Source organism: Marmota monax, unplaced genomic scaffold (genome assembly GCF_021218885.2).
Source record: "Marmota monax isolate L192 unplaced genomic scaffold, Marmota_monax_Labrador192_F-V1.1 WCK01_AAM20220418_F8-fsc00007, whole genome shotgun sequence".
Classification (NCBI taxonomy): Eukaryota; Metazoa; Chordata; class Mammalia; order Rodentia; family Sciuridae; genus Marmota; species Marmota monax.
Window position 1 is genome coordinate 22,742,966 of NW_026692781.1, and position 20,583 is coordinate 22,763,548.

A 20,583-nucleotide genomic window follows, 5' to 3' on the forward strand; every position below is an offset into this window, starting at 1 on the left:
TTGAATCCAGGGTCTTGTGCATGGTAGGCAAGTCCTTTACCACTGAGCTATATCCCTCACCCTATTTACTTATTTTTGACAGAGTCTTACTATTTTGCCCAGTCTGAACTGGGCAACTCCTAAACTCAGGGATCTACCTACCTCAGCCTCCCAAGCAGTTGGAATTAGAGATGCAAGTCACTACTTGCAGCTCAAAGCCTGTTTTAATTCCAGCTTAGTATTAGAGTCATGGGTACAGATAAGAATATCACCAGACCCTAGGGACCTTGAGTAGCCAGGAAATTTTACATTTTAGATAAGTTTTTGGGACACTAGTCAACTCCATGTCTGATCAAAGCCATTTAATTTTTTTTTTTTTAGTTGTAGATGGACACAATACCTTTATTTTATTTATTTATTTTTTGTGGTGTTGGGGTTGAACCCAGTGCCTCAAGCATGCTAGGCAAGCACTCTACTACTAAGCCACAACCCCAGCCCTCAAAGCCATTTTTTGATCAGACTAGAGAGAGATTTGAGAGTTCTGAGCCACACAAGACTAATACCATGGCCTTAGCTTCAAGCAGATCTTCTGAACTTGGCCAAAGCTAGTTTAAACTCCCAGGTTAGAAATGGAGTGATCAGATCCAGTAGCTGGAGTTATGATAAAGCTTACCAGGCATTTATTCAGAAAATTCTGTCTCAGTGTTGTAGTTTCATTATGAACTTAAGCCTCTGAAAAAGCATGAGAAAGAATCTCTTTACTATGGGTATGTTTTCTTTTCTGGAGATGTAGTTGAATTTTGAGTCTTTTCTACAAGTAGTCATATTCACATACAGGAAATATAACTACTCAATATATAGTATTAACTCTGTGATACAGAGAATAGAATTCAATAGTGTATTATGGTTATATACATCAATTTTAAGTATATAGAAAAATGAGTACATCTTCAGAGTCATTTTAATTCTTTGAAAAAGTGAACATCTGCTGGGCATGGTGTTACACAACTGTAATCCCAGAAACTTGGGAGGCTGAGGCAGGAGGATTACAAGATCACAGCCAGCCCCATCAATTTAGCAAGGCCCTAAGCAACTTAGTCCTGTCGTAAAATAAACAAATAAATAAAAAGGGCTATAAATGTGGCTCAGTGGTTAAACACCCCTGGGTTCGCTCCCTGGCACCAAACAAACAAACAAACAAATAAATAATAAAAAACCTGAAAATCCAACACTTATTGCCTAATTTTATATAATAAACCAGAATATCTAAATTTTCATTGCTATAAATAACAATGTTAAACATTTCCATTGATTCAAAAATTTAATTTAATTTAGGATAAACAGTGTAAGTAGTATTTTCAGTCATTCCCCCAGTTAACCTAAATAACAACTTTGTGGAATAGGAAAAATACAACCCTTTCTTGGATCTGTTTTCTTCAAAATCCAGTTGCAGTGTCTCTTCTTCCCATTACTTCATGCAGATTAAATGACTCAGTTGTTTGAAGTGTGTAAATTAGTGACAGAATACAAAATACCTATAGGTAATATGCATAATTTTATGTATGTTAATCAACATATATGAAAAATAGGCCATTAGTCATTGAACATAATATATGGAATAAATCTTCATATATTTCTTCATGTTTTTCGGGTTACACTAATGTCTTCATTTATTTTATTATCTGATTAAAATTTTTCCCTTTTTAGTCTGGAGAGGAATGGAGGACCATCCATAATTCCTGTCTTTAAAAAAGGTAATTAATTATTTTTTATTTTATTTCTGAGATACCTTCTAGCCCTGGCATTTTATAATTCTGTCCATCCCTCCCTAAAAATCTGAAATGCAGAGACAACCAAAAAAAAAAAAGGTATCTGTAAACTTCTCTTTTGTAATTCTATATACCTAAAACACCTTTTTAATTTATAAGCCCATGTTAATCATTTCTTTTAAGGACTTCCGTAATATCTCTTGCCAGAAATTCCTCTCTGTTTTTTTCCACAAGCTAAACATAAAGAAAATTCATTATTTAAACAACATGTATGTATGGTTTAAATAATGATCTTGCCATTGTTATACTTCATGTACAGTGTATCTGTCTATAAATTTTTAGAGCAGAGACATGTTTCCTATTGATACACTATTTGTTTTGTATATAGTTGGTAGATGACAGTTGAGGGCTTGGGTCTGAGGAAATAAGAGTCTAGATCTTATATTACTTCTTTCAATTAGACATTTAACAGGTAATATAAATTACTTGGTAGTTTCATGTATATGCTTGTTCATGACTGCTTAATGTAGGACCAAAGTCAATATTACTTAATATATGTCCTAGTCCTATAGTTGTTATCAAGAATAGAATCATTCAGAAGTGAAGATCAGTTTTCTGGAGTCAGAAAAAAAAGGAGAGAAGAGAATAGGGAGAGATAATGAAGAGAGGAGGAACTTCATTTATTCAGGGAGTATGTGAGGGAAGCTACATATGTGTGGAGGTCTATTTCTGAGTATCATGGCCATACAGAAAAGTATCTTTCTCTCTCTTTTTTTTATAGCTTCTTTAGCCTAAGAGTAATTTACTTTAGCCTAAGAGTAATTTACACATAAGAATAAAGTCAATCTTACTCTTTCTTCACTTTAATTCTGGTTTCTAAACAATAAACTGTACATCTGTACTAGTAATGGTCTGATGAAGTTTTTGCAGTTGTGGTAATGTGAGAAAAAATAAGGACAACATAGGGAGTTTCTGATAAAATTAATTTCATTCAATGTGATGTCTGTTATTTTAAGATAAGCCTTTTATACTTTTTTGGTGTTAAAATATCCTTCACAAGATGATATTTTAAGTTGTTGGCAAGTGTTTCTTTATTAGTGCCAACACAGCATAATAAAAAGTTGGTAACCACATATTGTTCCCTACAAATTTTTGGTCTCTGAAATCTAAAAGTCTGGAAGCCAATGATCTGTTCTCTCAGTATGTTTAATTTATGTAAAGAAATAGAACTACTTAGAGGTGGAGTAATGAGACTATGCTTAGGGCCCTTAGGCCTAAGAGATATTTAACTGTGGCCTTCTAATTTTTTAGGGAAAGAACACCGAAGAAAAGCAAAACCTAAAATTCAACCAAAAGATTCTTTGACTTTAATACCTCCTATAACCAACTTCATGGGACTCTTCAAAAAAGCAAAACAGACCACTGTTTCCCATAATGTTTTTTCTTTTTCATCTGCAATTTCATCAGATATCATAAATGTATCAAGACCAAGAATAGCGTGTTTGAACCAACTTGGGAAACATGAACAGAAAGCCAACCCAGAGAATGCAGAAGGCTAATAAAAAAGAAATGAGTATGAAAGGATTCCTGAGAAATTTAAAATTTTTAAAAATATGATAAAATATACATAGCTGAGTAATCTTTCCCTTTTTGTTTAAAGAATTTAACCTTTATTTTATGTACTTGTTTATTGTTGTTTATTTGTTTTTATGTGGTGCTGAGGATCAAACCCAGGGCCTCACCTGTCCTAGGCAAGTACTCTACCACTGAGCTATAACCCTAGCCCCAGCTGGGTAATCTTTTTGAATGGAAGTTCTTGATATTACAAAGATTTTCTTTACCAGTAGATATGGGGTAAGAATTTCTGCAGTAGACTGCCTGTACATAAATCTCCTAAGATTTATCAACTGATATCGGTTGAATTGGTATGCCGAGTTAAAGAGGCCTGATTCAAAGCAGCCCTCATGATAACACTCATTTTAATACCTTAAGATATTTAATGAAAATAAATTACAAATGTGATGCTTTAAAATGTATACTTTAAAAATATTTCATTTAAAAGTAAAAACTGATATAATTTCTCATCAGATATACAAGTGTGGTTAAAAAATACAGCAACCAGTGTTGACCATTCTCCATATTTATAGAGAATGCCTTTGTTTTGCAGATATAAAGGATGATTTCTTTTTGGCTTAGAACCAAACAATGCTTTTGCTCAAAAGCACTTTTGAATAGGTGCAGTTTTGATATACATTTGCTACTTCTATTTTACAACTACAGATAGTTGGGCTTCACTGTGTTCTTTAATGTGCCTCCTCCCCTTTATTCCATCCACTTCATTCAACAGCCCCCATACAGTTTAAGGGTCTTGCTATAATCCAGTCTCTTCCTGGGCTGCACTAGGCATTCAAAAAATATATTAATGAGTAGTTATTTTCTATAACATGCCTTAACAATAATGATGGTGATTATGGAAGCTATATGGATTTCAGGCATTCTTAGACTCCAAAGTCTGTGTTCTTAACTATTGAAAACTAAGAAACCTCTTAAATATTTCAAATTCAATTCTAAATTATGTTAACTGATGTGAGTTGAAACATTCTGGTAGATGGACTAAAATAGGAAATGCAGAGGGCAGAAATGGTATGTTTTAAGCTAGAAAGGATAAATAAATCTAAATGATAAGAAAGTGTTATTTACTAGGTACTGATAAGGATAAGAATTCATATCAATGGAAGTATTATAGAAGCCAGGATCATTTTCAGTAAAAGTCAAAAATAGTTTCTGCTATCCTGACTGAGAAAAAGGGAAAAAGCACTAGGTTGTATGATATGGGTACAGGATTCAATAGAATCACTATATGTCTTCCAAGGTTTTGTTTTCTACCTGTCAACATCTATGCAACCTTTCCCCATAAGATGTTTTACTTTGATTCTTGCTAATGAAAAAGCCACGCTCCTAAGGCTATAACATATTATTATTATTTTATCAGAAGAGCATACATAACAGAAGGAAGTCTTGATGATTAAGTAATATATTTATAAAATTTGATACTCAAGAAATTGGGAACTTAATTTGAATCCTGAAATACTACCTGTAGAGACTTTTTTGAAAAGCAAACATCAAATCTTCATTTTAAGTCGTGGTACTTTGATGGCAGCTTCTGCAACTTCTTTTGATATATCTACTCCAAGAGGACATCTGCATCATAATCAAATAAACCATATTATTTCAAACACTTTCTTGATGTTCCATTGCTAGTTTTGCACACTATTTGCTTTAGAATTCTGCAAAGTAGTGGAACTATTTAATGTGTAATTCATCATATATGGTGATGCTTCTTACAAATACAAAAGAATCTTAAGCTAGGATAATGAAGACCATTTCACTAAGAAATCTAAATTCTGAGATGTTTTTGAAAGAGTTCTGTTGTTCTCCATTACTCTAAATTAGAAAGTTAAAAACAAATGAAATATAAGTATAACAAAAGATGCCTTATAATTTTTAACAAAGCTAAAAAGATAAAAATAGTTTATCACATAAAGTCAAACATGCATTTATTTACATTTTAAATTCCCCAGGTTTCAAAAGTTGTCTTACCCCTTTTCAACCTTCCTTTGCTGCTACTGGCTGGAGAGGTCTTAGCTCCTATGTCTTTTTTGATTTCTGCTCTATAAATAATTTTAGCTTCAGATTTTAATCCAAGATAAGGCTGTGGCCTGGAAAAAGCCATCATCTCCAGTCTCAACACTGCCACAATAGGGCACAACCAGATCAGTGGACAAAACATATCTTATTGGCATAAGGGATTCTGACACTGCTAATCCAACTCAGTTCGTTCACCATAAGAATTAATAGTCTATGGTTCATGCAGCATAACTGTCTAGTGATGGACCATAATGCTGACAATATTTGAAACACTGAATGAAACAGTCTTCAAATTATAATTGTCAGATTATGAAACACAATTATGCTTTACCATTCTAGATCTAACTTAGACCACAACTTGAGAGCAAATTTTAAAAACTGTGTTATTACTAGAACTTTGATTTGGGAGAGGAAATAGGCTTGCAGTAAATAGTTATCTTTTGGCTGCTTCCCAGTTACCCTGTTAAGAACATAATCACAACTCCGTCTACACCTGAATGCTTTCTGCTTGTTTTGTTTCCCAGCATACCAGCTGGTCCTGAAAGCTTCTAGACATTGCAAAAGTCCAAATTATGGATCTGGTTTCCATTCTGGTCCCAAGTAAGGAAATGCATCATTTCTACACATGTCCAAATTCTAACTCACCTATGATTTATCAAAATTTTTCTAATTTAATTCTGTAGCAAAATAAACTTCTTAAAAGGTGTTAACCTCAATGAGGTTCATGAAAAAAAAAACTGATATAACTGTCAAGTACCACCAAAATATTAATAAAAACTTTATATATAAAAGCCAAAACCATTCTTTGGTTTTTATAATTTACCTTACATAAATAATATAAACTAGGGCTAGGGATATACCTCAGTTGGTATAGTGCTTGCCTCACATGCAGAAGCCCCTGTGTTCAATCCTCAGCACGGCAAAAAAATAAAAATAATAATAATAATATAAACTATACCACATACTTTGGTTCGTAGCGGATGCCTTCTATGTTGTCTAAAATGCCCAAGCCAGCACGTAATCTTTCAATACCATTCCTAAATAAGAACCATTAAAATAAAATTAATAGCCTCAAGATTTAAAGGAAGATTTAGTATGATGAAATGGTTAATTAGTATACTTATGAGTGAAGCTCATATATCCTATGGCTTACCATGCAATCATAATGCCATTATCAGTGCATAGTCTTGGGGGAGGACACAACAAAGTGCATTGTGTTGCATTTGTTACAATTTCCAGAGCTCTCCGTATATACAAGTTACTTGCAACACCTCCAGATACAACCTAAAGGAATTGATAAGACCCAATGAACTCCTATCACATATGAACCAAGTCATTTATTAAACCTGGGGAAATGCCAGCATTACTATAAGGTGAAATGACAAAACTTACTAGTACTGCATTACTTTGAGATAGCAAGTCTCTCTGCTTGCAAAACAGAATAGCACGATGTGTTCTTTTTGCAATGTGGCACGCAGTTGTATGCTGTACTGCAGCAGCAATGTCTGCAGCCGAAGACAGGATTTGCCCCTTCTCAATTCCTGCAGAAATGAGCAGGTATTTTTAGGCTCCACTGAGAAATATTTATTTGTCCAATTTTACTAATTAGAAATATACCTTCCTCTTTCTCCTTTTGCATTATTATTTTATCGATAACATGTTGAAGCCCAGAAAAAGAAAAATCACAATTTTTAGCACGCTGCATGGGTGGATTGATATCAAAATGAAATCTGTTTCCTTGTTTGGCCAAATGTTCTATAGCCTTCCCACCACTCATGGTGGAGCATTCTGGATGTTTGATTAAAGAGAGTCTTCTTGCTACCTATCAAAAACAAAAACATATTTTTAATGAGTTGTAAATTAAATATTTTGAAACCAAAAGGTACAAAGGAAATGAATTGAAAAATGTAAAATGCTGAATAAAATATGCTATACGTCTACAAATATGGACTACAGCTGATGTTCAGTAAAGCAAACCACCCAGTTCCTTATGAAAACCTGATCTGTAGTGGCCTATCACTGCCCTGCTACTTTTGCTCTTACATTGGGTTTAGAAAATGAGTTTGAAGTTGACAACAACTGCTTAATGATGAACTTCAAATAAGAACTTGTCCTATTCTTTCTATCATTTCAGCTGTTGGCAGCAGTTTGTTTGTTTTTAACATGGCCGTAGACTTTGTAGTATTCTAAAAAGGAAAAGAAAAATCTGTGGTTTCAGTAATTTAATCATAGAAATTTGTGCATCTTGATGTCCTTAGGTTAATCTTTATGTATTTTGCATTTTGTGGTATATTACAGTTTACAAAGCACTTTTTTCATATATAGTATTTGGATAAATATAAAATTTCAGCTGCAAATTATTTGAACCTTTATGTATTGGATGTAAAACCATTTTATTAGGAACTGGTAAGAAAGAATTACAAAATTATTTACTACTTTTTTTTCTTACTATACATAATTTTTTCAGTCTATTTAAGATATTGAGAAATACTTAAGTAAATGGTAGTATCATATCTATTGCTATTTAATTGAAACAGACATCATAACAAAAAAGGGTGGAGGGTGCTGGGGATGTAGCTGTGATAAAGCACCTAGCTTGCATGAGGTGCTGGGTTTAATCCACATCACAGCAAAAAAAAAAAAAAAAAAAGAGAGAGAGTGAAATTAGTTCTTAAATAATTACCTTGTCAAGCATGTCACCTGGTGCAATGTCCAAAGACTTTCCAAGAAGCAGAAAATCTGAAACTCCTCGAACTAATGCCAAGAGACAGTGACCTCCAGAAATCAAAAGAACTAAAAATGGAAACTCTACTTTATTGATCAACCTAATAGTAAGTGCGTGAGCCTCCATATGATGAATGGGGATGAATGGCTTTTTCAGCTGGTCTACCAGCTGTAAACTAAATGATAAGCCTACTCCTAAGCTTAAAGCAAGTCCTGGCTTTATGGTAGTTGCAATCGCTGAGAGTTCACTTGGAGATATTCCGCTGGCACAAAGAGCTTCTTGTACTATTCGTTGAATGTTTTCTCTATGAAGTTGTTGAGCTACTGGAGGAATAATCCCACCTGTTCTGAAACAAAAGAACAGCTTATTATAATTTTATGATTGTACAATAAAGAATGAAAAATTATGTTATAGCTGAATGCATGATTTCAAATTAATCATTATGTAACTGAAAACATTAGGATTTTCAAATTGTGTGGTCTATAATGCTGCAACTATGATAAGAACTAAACATGATGTTATGAATTCAGTATGAAGGGATGCTTCTGATTTTCCAAATTGGTACACAGAACTCCCATAGATTTGCTTGTTAATGAATGAAATCACCAAAACAATCTTAGAAAGCATTCTAAAGAAGTCTTGAATAAGGGAAGGACAGGATAAAATTATATTTTAGGAAAACAAATTTCCTTGAACATAAAGAGAATTTTAAAGAGATCATCACAAAAAAGTATTTGGATTAAAAGGCTGGGAGTATAGCTCAGTGGTAAAGCATGTGCCTAGCATGTGCACAGCCCTGGGTTTGATCCCCAGCACTGAAGAGGAAAACAAAAATCATTTGTGTAAAGTGATTATATCTTAAACTGGGTGATTGTGGTAATGGAAAGAAAGGGATGGAAAGCCTTCAAATCTGTAATAATAACTAATAACTAACATAAGGGTATGGAGGACCAAGTCATCAAAGATGATTCAGATATTTGGCTGGAAGGACTGGAAGAAAAGAAATACTAACACTGAGAAACATGATGGAAATTTTGTGAAGATGAGTTTATTTTTAAAAAAGACTGCACTTGAGGTTACAGCAGGATAGCAGACAGCTTGCAATCCTAAAAGTTTGGGAATCCAGTTCTCAAGAGTTGGTAATTAAGATTTTTGGTTCATGTAGGATAGTGTAATGCGAACAGTAAAGAATTAGAAAGCAAATTTTCTAGCAATGATTATGCAAGCATAAGACTGATTTTTACAATCTGAGAAGCAGTACAATAAAATATAGAGACTGAAAACATACCTCTACTCTAAAAAGAAAATCATCTTCAAACATCTGATGTTGCGGGTGGGAAGGACAGTGGAATGAGATGGACATTATTACCCTATATACATGTATGACTATACTACCAGTGTGACTCTGCACCATGTACAGTTAGAGGAATGAGAAGTTGTGTTCCATTTGTGTATAATATGTCAAAATGCATTCTACTGTCATGTATAACTAATTAGAACAAATTTTAAAAATTGGATGTTGCAAGACCTGATACTTCTACACACAGAAATGCAAATTATCAGTAGAATATTCAATTAATATTTACTTAATAGTTAAAATACATACAAAAAGAAATTATCTTATTTCAACACATTCTTATATTCCTTAATTGTTCAAAGATACGTTTTATTTTAAGAAAAGAAAAATGTTCAAAAAGATTCAAAAATTTAGTACACCCAGTAGAAACTGAAAAGACTGTGGTAATTACAGTTATCATCTGCACCACTTGTTTGATACTCACTTGATGCTGCCTTGCTCTGCTAGATCTCCTTATAGTCTATACATTATGTCTCTGATTAGATTCAGCTTTTCGAAGGGAAGAAATTTTTAGTATTTCATTGTCATGTAGTCCCTTTCATATAGTATGTTACCATTTAAGGGTTACTCTGTCTCTTTACGTAAATTATTTCTAATCTCAACAGAATCAGAGAGGATAATAAATTTGCCTTAAGTCACAAAGCCAATACTAAATGCCTAATTTAGGATTCAATACCAGTCTGTGATTCCAAAATACCAGCCCTTTTCACTAATCAGATGTTCTAAATTAATGACTTGGAGGCATATTTTAACATGTTTTGAATTAGCCAATATTTTTTTTTTTTTTTTAATTTGATGGGCCAATAATTTTTTAAAATCTGGAGCTATTACATTAAAAATATGGATTTTTTACTTTCTCTTAAAAATTTTGATAATGACATAGGTCTTATAGTCCTGCCTGGCAACAACTGGGTAGAGCTGAGCAGTGACCTTTTCCAGATAATTTATCCTTTATATCTAGCCCACTTATTTATATAACCTTGCAAACATCTGAGTTTATAAACCTTGCACTATTTTAAGATTTAATAAAACACTGCATCATTATTTAAGTAACAACATAAGTTGTATAAATGTGAATAGGATTTTTTTTTCAGGGGTTAATATGGGGTAGAGGTCGGGTAATGAGTTAAGACCATAAAACATACATGTTGAAGAAAGAAAAGGCATTGTTGAGAGAAAATCATTGACTAATACTAGAGCTGGTAAAGAGCTTAGTTCCTTTTTGGCAACAGGATTAGCTAAGGTTGGAAATTTAACTGTAGACAGTCATAAAAGCCAGGGTCAGATGTTTGAGGTTTTTCTATAGTAATTATTATAGGCTTTAACACAAAGGAATATGAACTTGGCTCCTAAAATTTAACTTTTATACATAATAAATACAAAAGAATGGTTCCATTTTTTTAAATTAAATTTTTTTAGATGTTGATGAACCTTTATTTTATTCATTTATTTATATGTGGTACTGAGAATCAAACCCAGTGCCTCACACATGCCAGGCAAATGCTCCACCACTGAGCCAGAACCCTAATCCTCTTTTTAAAAAGAGGTATTGGGGATTGAACCCAGGGGCACTTTACCACAGAGTTAAATCTCCAATCCTTTTGTAAAATTTTTTATTTTGAAATAAAATATATTTTATTTATAGGCATGAGGTGCCAAGCCCAGCTCATTATACTTTTCCAAAAAAGGTAGGGATAACAAACATATAGTCTACTTACTTTAAATGAACTTCAGTTTGGGAATGTATTGCTTCTCCCAACACATTTCCAGTTTCATCTACCACCGCAGCTGCTGTATCATCACAGCTTGTTTCAATACCCAATACTATTTTATGAAGAAATAGTATTCCAGGATGAAAATTAAAACTTCTTAAAAATCCATCAACTTTCCTTTTGGATGGTTTAAAAAAAACTCGTGCTGTCTTATTCAATATTAGCATTATTACTAGTATATAGATAATTCCTGGAAAATAATTATAGAAACAAACATTACTTGGAACTAACATTAGCAATTAACCCACTCAAAATAATATGTGTGACTTATTTTTCAATACATACTTTTATAGAACTGTAAGAAACTCTGCAAGAGTTACCAAAATTTTATAAAAGTTCCAGCAACCTGTCGATGTAAATAAAAGTATTAACGAGTATGAGGTTTTTCAAGAGGGAAAGAGAAATCAGATAAAACATTCTGTAATATTACAGGTTGAGGATCCCTAATTTAAAAATCTGAAACACTCCAAAAACTGAAATTTTTTGAGTACTGATATGATGACAGAGGTGGAAAATTTCACACCTGACTCCATGAATTATATCAGTCAAAACAGGTACATTAAAATATTATATAAAAATTAACTTCCAGCAATAGTATAAAATAAGGTATATTTGAAATATACTTGAATTCATTTTAGACTAGGGTCCCATTCCCAAGATATCTCATGTATATACTAATATTCCAAAATCATCACCCCACCCCGAAAAAACAAAAAAGAAAAAGTCTGAAATCTGAGACACTGCTGTTCTCAAGCATTTTGGATAAGTGGATAAGGATGCTCAACTTGTAATATTGTTTTCATGCCATTCTTACCAATCTATTCGTTATTCTTTACAAAACAACTAATATTAATTACATGGATATTTCTCTAAAAACTGCTATTTTTCATAGTTAAAACCAAGATAAAATGTTTATTTTTTTATATCAAACAACAAATGCAAATAGAACAGATAAAAATAAATGCATCCTATTTCCTGGAAACATTTCTCAAAATAAAATTTAATCATTTGGTTTTAAAACAAAAGTTCATGTAAGACACACATATGCACACCCATCAAGACGCAATCTTGTAGTTTAGAAATAAGTCTTTTCATGAAGTTCATCCTAAAGAAACATATCTAAACTAAAATAGTGCAACCCAACACATATTTTATCCTTAATTACAATCTTAGGAATTAAATCTCCGTTTTTTGCCACCAGGTTTATCATTACAAGTTTCTTCTCAACTCGTTTTTCTCCCACAAATTAATAATCCATCATTAAAGCACCCTAGTATTTTCATACTGCAAAGTAGGTCCTTTCCCTATCACACGAATGGACAAAATTAGGGGTTTAAAAAGGCAGCGAATAATATCGAAACTGAACAGAGAACATCCAGAGATTAGAGATGAGCGACCTAGTCGCAAAGGGCAGCTCAAGGAATGAGGCCCAGACAGAGAAATAGATTTGCAGTAACTCAATCCGAGCAGGGCAGATTGTGAGAAGTACTTCCCTTTCAGAGCAAGAACGCTGCTGAGTGACCGGGTGACTAGGATGGCAATGGGATCTCTTGCTCTAAGAAAAAGGGTAGGGGGCTGCTCTAAGTTAAGGGGGAAACCTCTTCTCCAGTTGCACGAAACCATAGTGGGGCAAAAGGCGAAAGGTTAGCAATTCCACCCTCCTCCCTCCCGAACCTCAGTACCTAGCACTCGTCTCCTTTCCCTAGCAAAACCGGCTGACTGCCTCTCTCTGGCACAATCAAACCGGAGACTGGCGCCCCGGAAGTGATGTCATCAGCACCGTGTTGGCGTCCCTCGTCCTGCCCTGGTTGCTGTAGCCCTAGAAAGCCGCGTTACTGCTCTCTCTTTCTTTTAAAATTTTTATTCTTATTTGTTATATATGACAGCAGAATGCATTACAACTCATATTACACATATAAAGCACAATATGAAAAAAAATTTTTTCATATGGAATCTGGCGCTCTTAGCAAGATAAGTTGAATGTCCGATTTTGCCCCGGTCTCCGTTTGTGCACTGGTGCATTTCTTCCAGATTTGTAGGTAACCAGACTTCTGTAAGGTCACATAGCTAGTGACTGAGCCAGAGGAAGCCGAATGCAGACTTGCATTCGTTTAACATTGCGCTACATTCCTAAACAAGTTTGTGTGCGCTTTTGACTGGAATTTGGTTGCCACTGTGAGAAAAGGATGAAGAAGATTATTTGCCATTCCATTTTTAGGGGAACTACTACCAAGCCAGAATGTGGTGGCCAGAAATACTTAATACCGTACTTATCACAGAAAGGGTGTAAACTAGAAATGCCCACAAGAATTTGCCACGAGTTCCCAGAGAACGGACGTGCTTCTGGTCGGACAGTCTAAACCCTTACTCCCAATTCTTCACTAAGAGTAAAAAGATCTTGGTTTATTTTTGTAATCTTAAAGTAAATGGCCGTTGTAAAATTTTAAAATAATACTTTTCATATTGCATTATGTAGTCCCTGCTTACTGTGTAAGCAATCTCCAGTATGGAATGTATTCATATCCTTTTTTCTTAGTTCGTGAACTTGTTGCCATTTGTTTGAATAAATACATTCCAAGAATTTTTTCTCTCCCCTCGCAAGGCTTTAAGGTTTCAGTAAATAAGGGCCTTATAGTGCAGTGCAGTGTATGTGTGTGTATTTGTGTCTTACATGGTGTTGAGTGCTGAGTATAAAGGATTGGTGAAGTATGTGGAGAAGTCACAGAGAACACTCTAGGGGTAGATACAAATAAGTAAATGCATAATTACCACAATACTGTTGAGATTGTTTTTGGTTCGAAATTAACGTTTTTCCAAACTTTCATTTATGTGAAAATATATCAGTAAAGTGTCATTTATTATGTACCCAGCACTGTGGTAAATTAATTTATTTAATCTTTACAGCAACCCCCAAAGGTAGTTACTATCTTCATTTTAGGTGCAATTAGGTGCAACTGGGCCACAGGGTTTAGATGATTTGTAAACCACACAGCTAGTAACTGCAAGTTAGGATTAGAAGTCAGCCCATATGGCTCTGGATCCAATTTTCTTAATTGCCAGAAAAACTCATATTTTCTTTAGGGTGCATTGTTAACATACACTCCCAAATAAAAGGATAAAAGAAGAATTAAGACCTAAAGATTAAGAAAAATTAGTCATCCTGTTTGATTATATGATAGAAGTTATTTCTGTTATATAGTGGAATCTAGTCTGAACATGAAACCTTTCATAGCTGGTATTATTTTTCTTACAATTGAAATTACATTCAGTAGGTGTCTCCCAGAGCTCTCCTGTGCTGTCAAGAGTTATCCCTTTGTGTATGTTAACATATCATTTAGCTGATTCCTGGTCTAAACACTCCTGACAGTATCAAATCTCTATGCTGCACTATGTGGAATAGCAGAACTCTAGAGCACAAATTTAGGAAGTGAGGGAATACATCCTCATTTTTTTCTACTATACTGGAGAGGTTTTCTTTTTTTTTTTTTTTTTTTTTTTTTTTTTTGTGGTGCTTGGGATTGAACCCAGGGCCTCATGTATTTGAGGCAAGCACTCTACCAACTGAGCTATATTCCCAGTCCAGGAGAGGGCTATTGAGGGAAAGGCAAGTATGTATGTTGTCTGGAATTTCATGCAGATATCATATCGTTAGAATGCCACCTTTGTAACTTCAGAGTTACAACTGAATCTAAATACTCCCACTTTGTCCAATTTACCACTTGTAATCCTTAGAGAAAAATTATATCTGATTTTTTTTTTTTTGGTGACTTTGGAGATTGAACCCTAGGCCTTAAATCCCTAGGCAAGTGTTCTACCACTGAGCTACAACCCCAGCTAATAATAATAATAATAATAATAATAACACAACAATCATCATAATAATTGTATTTTATAATACTTATTTCCTAATTATGTCTTCCTAAGTTGGACTTTTTTTTTTTTTTGAGACAGGATTGATATGTTGCCCAGGATTGATATGTACTAAATTCCTGGGTTCAGCCTCTCATTGCATCTGGCTGGATCTTTCATCACGTATTTTTTTTTTCTTTGTGCTAAGAACTTTATTAGTTGTTAGAACTAAAGAGATAAAAGCCATTCCCCTCCTTAAGGATTTCAGTCTAGTGGCAAAAGACAGATAATAGGCAATACAGAATTATGGATGTAGAAATGGAAAGTGTACACTGAGAGGCGCGGCTTGGAGAAGGCCTAGTAAACTGCCAGATGTATCCAGTGGCCTGGCAGGAGCATGGTGATTACTTGGTTTCAATATCTTGATTCTTTAAATAGGCTTGAAATTGCCTTATCAGGTCTGGAAGTGACTGGACTCTGGGGTACTGAATTACACATCAAAGATTGCTAAGAAATTGTTGGGTAAAAAGCATTGATGCTAATGTATTAAGTTGTGAGAAATGCAGCGAAGGGGAGCTAGAATAGTTGCGGTTGCTGATCATCATCTTTGTGTTGACCAAATTACAATTAAAGCTAAATCCAAATCATAATCAGAGGATTTCTTGGTAAATACAGAATGGAAATGAGTTTGGTGCTTTTAGTGACTAATATTTCTACGCCTTAGTCAAATCCTTCCCACTGAGTCACATAACTGTCTTATTTTTTGTGGTACTGGGGATCAAACCCAGGACCTTGCACATGCTAGGCAAGTGCTCTATCACTGAATAACATCCTCAGCCTGTTCTTATTTTATGGTAAATTGTTCAGGCTGACTTCAATCTTTCTGCTTCAGTCTCCGGAGTAGCTGGGATTACGTGTGTAAACCATTATGTCGTTTGTCTTACATCCTTTGTTCATTGGATTATGCTGAAAATATGCTACTGTTTGCCTTTCTCCTAATTTTCTTTACTATTAGTGGTGATACTTTAAAATTTTTCTTTTTATTAGTGGTGATACTGTCAGGTCTGCTTTCTGGAATATATTTTGCTTTTTATGTTTGCTAAGCCATTATGCTTATTTTACAATCTAACTTTCAGATTGTCTTTTTTATATGATGTACGTATTTATAATTTTAAGTGTATAGTTAAGTGGCATTAGATGCAGTCACATTTTTCTGCAATCCTCCAATCTTTCATCTCTGAAACTGTAATTATATACCCATTCAAAAACTGCCCTTTCCCCTCCTTCCATAACCCCTGGCAACTTCCATTCTACTGTCTTTAGGATTTGATTACTCTAACTCCTTCATGTAAGTGGGATCATACGACATTTGTCCTCATGTCTGGCTTATTTCACATATCTTAATGTCTTCAAGGTTTATTCATTTCTAATTTGTATAAAAATTTCCTTCTTTTTTAAGGCTAAATTCTATTATGCATATATTCCACATTTTAACCATCTGTTGGTGGGGCACTTGAGTTGCTTCCACCTTTTGGCTATTGTGAAAAATGCCACTGTGAACATGGGTGTACAAATATCTGTTCCAAGTTTTTGCTTTCACGTTTTTGTATATACTCAAAATTGCTGGATCATATGGTAATTTTGATTTTTGAGGAGTCTCCATACTCAGATGATCTTAGTGTACAGGGTCTAAGTGTGGTTTCAGTAGGGAAGACAGAGGGTGAATCTCTTTGTTGTTTCCCTATACACTCTGATTGTTAAATGTCATGATAATGCTATTAGAGAAGCATATGGTTTGAGTAGAATTCATAGAACAAATGTTTCAAACGATCACTGTATTTTATCACGCAACAGGCAATAGATCAGTTAACTTTTGAGTTCACATTTAAAAAATGATAAAAATGAAAAAATAATGCATATTTATCTTGATAATATGATCAACCTAAATATACAACAGTTGAAAAATCTAGAAATTTTTCCAAATAATATCATAAATAAAAATAATTTATAATTGTATAATGGGGAAGTCAGAAAAAAATCCTTTCATATTTTGTATTTTAAAAAGAGCTCATTCTGGGCTGGGGTTGTGGCTCAGTGGTAGAGTGCTTGCCTCACATGTGTGAGACACTGGATTTGATTCTCAGCACTGTATACAAGTAAATGCATAAAATAAAAAGTTCTATCATGAACTAAAAAAATAAATTTAAAAAGCCCATTCTACAGTGTTAATGAATTTGGTTTGTTCCTTTACTGTACTTCTTATATTTGAGATTATCTTTGTAAACATGTACTTATGTAGAGTGAAAGGACACAATGATAAACTTGGTGTTATCTACTAAGTATGAAATTATACAGAACTTAAGAGCTATAGGTGAATCATTTCCATTATCATGATTTATCAAGGGTTTGAATAACAAATCATGATATGGAGTTTGATTCAAACTTCCTGTTTTACTTATATTTTTATTAAACCTTTTTCTAACTATATTTTGGATTATGGAAAAGTTCTGAGAATAAGATAAACAAGTTCTGTGAGCCCAATACCCAGTTAAGGTAGATAAAATGTCACCTAAAGCAGTTGAAGCAGTATGTGCACATACACCCAAGATATTCTGAATTTGATGTTTATGAATTCATTTTTTAGCTAAATGAGAAATTTTAAACACACACACAAACTACTTGCTTAATCATTTTTAATTAGAACTGAAATAAAAACCTGCAAAGTGTCACAATTTTTCTTTTTGACACCAGGCTATTCTTATTTCCCCCTTCCCTAGGCCTCTCTAATATTACCCACACCAGGTACTGTCCATGTTACTGTTTTGTGAACTAGTCTTTTCTATACTGTTAGACTTTTATACTGACTGACTGGGTTGTTGTCTTCATGAATACCAGGTTCATTTTTTTTTTTTTTTGGTTATATTTCCTGGTTTACTAAATCCACTTAATAAGCATTTGAAGGTAAAACCTTCATTAATAGCACTACATGCTGAAGATGTGAGATTTTAGTGACTATTAAAGTGAATCAATGATATTTGGCTATCAAAATAGCAAGTGATATTAGGTTGCACTGAAGGAAAAAAAAGCATTGAGAACAAAAGAAGTGGTAGTACAATCATGTCACATCTCTTTGCCTACTGAATTTAGAGCACAATTATTAGGAAAGTGGGAGAAATTTGAAACAATATTGTTTGGAAAATGGTGAGGTAGTGAGGACTATGGTAATGTTTATTCAATGCTGCTGTTTCAATGTTATCTTTAAATAGATGAAGAGTTATGTGGAATATGGATTAGACTTCAGATCAATGTAAAACAAGTTCTAAATTCCATTACCAAGCTAATTATTTTTAATAAAAAATTGAGATAATTATGGATTCACATGCTCTTGCAAGAAACAGTACAGAGTGATCTTTTACCCCAGTTTCCCCAAATGGTAATATCTTGCATAACTATAGCACAATAACATAACCAGAATATTGACAGTGAAATAATTCAGATTTGATTCAAACTTCCGGTTTTACTTATACTTGTGTGTGCCTACACATGTGTGCATTTCGCTCAATGAAATTTTAGCATGTGTATTTTACATATCCACTGCCAGTTAAGATATTTAAAAAGTTCCATCACCTTTGGGTCCTCCATGTTGTGTTTTGATCAGCTTCCTCCCTTCTGCACTATCCCCCATATCTAGTCACTAGCAACCACCAATGTTTTTATCAACTCTATGGTTTTTTTTTCCCCCTAGTTATTTCCTCCTCTATTACTGTTAAAACAGAACTGAACAGAGGACTGGTAATTAATGAAGATTCAAGCTAAGGCACGAAACTGAATTACATGGTCTCTAAGGATTTTTCTAACTCTTTTCAATATATAGTTGTACACAGCTAATTTACAAAGATATAGTCCCATAGACAATATCTCCCCCTGCCTAAAAAAAAAAAAAAAAAAAAAGGAGCAGGTCAAAAGGACATAGGAACTAACGTGGAAAAATTTCCAATGGTCAAAGATAGAGGACAGTATGAGCAACAAATTAATGACAACAAAGGATTATAACCCAAAGAATAAAACACTGATGGGTCTATAATGTAAACTAATGAATAAATAAAGTAGTAGAGACAAATTTTTCTTACAGAATAATTCTAATAAATAAATATAGAAGGAATGAGGGAAATAGAAAATCATCATTAGCAGTCCATAATAAATATCACTGCAGGAAAGATACACTAAAGTTAGTAGCATTTCCAAGCTCATGTCTACTTAGAAATTGCCATTATGTCTCCTGACTTGAAGTTAGTAGCAACTATTGCATGCTATTAGGTTTTGGTTACTAAAAGATATTACTGTATAAATTCATAAAATTGGGTATTTTCCATAATTAACACAATCATTCACCTAGATATTTATAGCCCAAAACTAGGAGTCACTTTAATTACCTCCTGCAATGCTACATTCAACACATCCATGTCTTTCAATACATCAGTGTCTGGTGAGTTATACTTGCAAAATATATCCCAAATCTGACTACTTTTTAATAACTGATCTGCTGCCTCCTTAGTCTGAGCTACTTCCTGTCTGCAGTAGCTTTCCAACTATTCTACCTGCTTTTTATTCCCTTATTCTCAACATTAGTCAATGATCTTTAATATAAAATTAGATTTATTTAATCTTCTGTATAAAACTCTAATGACTTAGTCATATTTACAATAAAATCTGCTTATTAGTTTGATCTAAAGAGTCCTTTGAGATCTGGCCCCTACCTACTTCTCAAATCCCACATGCTACCATTCTTCTTCTCCTTGCTTATTTCTATCTAGTCCCAATGGTTGTCTTATTCTTCCTCAATGTCTCCATTCTGCCCCAAGACCCTTAATATCTGTCATTACCTCCTGGGAATCATCTTTCTTTCCCCAGATCTTGGTACTGCTTGTTTCTTTTCTTTTTTTGTACCAGGGATTGAACCCAGGGGCACTCAACCACTGAGTCAACATCCCCAGCCCTTTTTTCTATTTTATTTAGAGACAGGGTCTCAATGAGTTGCTTAGGGCTTTTCTAAGTTGCTAAGGCTGGCTTTTAACTCACAATCCTCCTTGCTTCAGCCTCACAAGTCAACTGCTTGTTTCTTCACATCAGCAAAGTTTGTGTTCAAATATCACCTCGGGATCCTGAGTGAAGAATTTCTTCTGAGTCAGGCCTGTATCTGCTTAATTTTTTTTTTCATAGGATTTATTATTACATGAAATAATATGTATTTGTTTATTCATTATCTGTCCTTTGACTAGAATGTAAACACCTCCAGGGAGGGAATTGGTTTGTCTTTTTACAAATTATCTGTAACACCTTCAATAGAGTGGGCCCTCATATATCTATTGAGTAAATATTTTTAAAACACTAAAAGGAGAAAGGGAAAATGTATCTTTGAAGTATCTTTGAAGTAACAAAGGAGTATTTTTAATTACCTTAAAATTTAACTTGCTTAAAAATTAA

The 20,583-nt window shown here is 33.8% G+C and overlaps 2 protein-coding genes across 3 annotated transcripts in view; one reads left to right on the forward strand and one right to left on the reverse strand.

Annotated features, from left to right (window-relative positions):
* The window catches only part of Ankar (ankyrin and armadillo repeat containing), a 76,611-nt gene extending 73,304 nt beyond the window's left edge, over window positions 1-3,307 (forward strand). Inside the window, exons 21-22 of the mRNA XM_046447416.1 lie at window positions 1,687-1,733; window positions 3,060-3,307. Coding sequence (XP_046303372.1) covers window positions 1,687-1,733; window positions 3,060-3,307 — 295 coding nt within the window. The remainder of the gene's footprint in view (window positions 1-1,686; window positions 1,734-3,059) is intronic.
* Osgepl1 (O-sialoglycoprotein endopeptidase like 1) lies at window positions 1,288-20,495 on the reverse strand. Of its 2 annotated transcripts, XM_046447417.2 has the most exons (9): window positions 12,933-20,495; window positions 11,197-11,440; window positions 8,080-8,467; window positions 7,014-7,218; window positions 6,789-6,937; window positions 6,550-6,680; window positions 6,362-6,433; window positions 4,843-4,949; window positions 1,288-1,514 (listed from the first exon to the last, which is right to left on the reverse strand). In XM_046447417.2, the coding sequence occupies exons 2-8, from the start codon at window positions 11,415-11,417 to the stop codon at window positions 4,871-4,873; spliced, it is 1,245 nt and encodes a 414-aa protein (XP_046303373.1). In that variant the 5' UTR covers window positions 11,418-11,440; window positions 12,933-20,495; the 3' UTR covers window positions 1,288-1,514; window positions 4,843-4,870. The 2 variants fall into 2 exon arrangements, with proteins under 2 accessions (XP_046303373.1, XP_058436309.1); XM_058580326.1 differs by lacking the exon at window positions 12,933-20,495 and having other exon boundaries at window positions 8,080-8,462; window positions 11,197-11,330.
* Window positions 20,496-20,583: the final 88 nt, after the last annotated feature.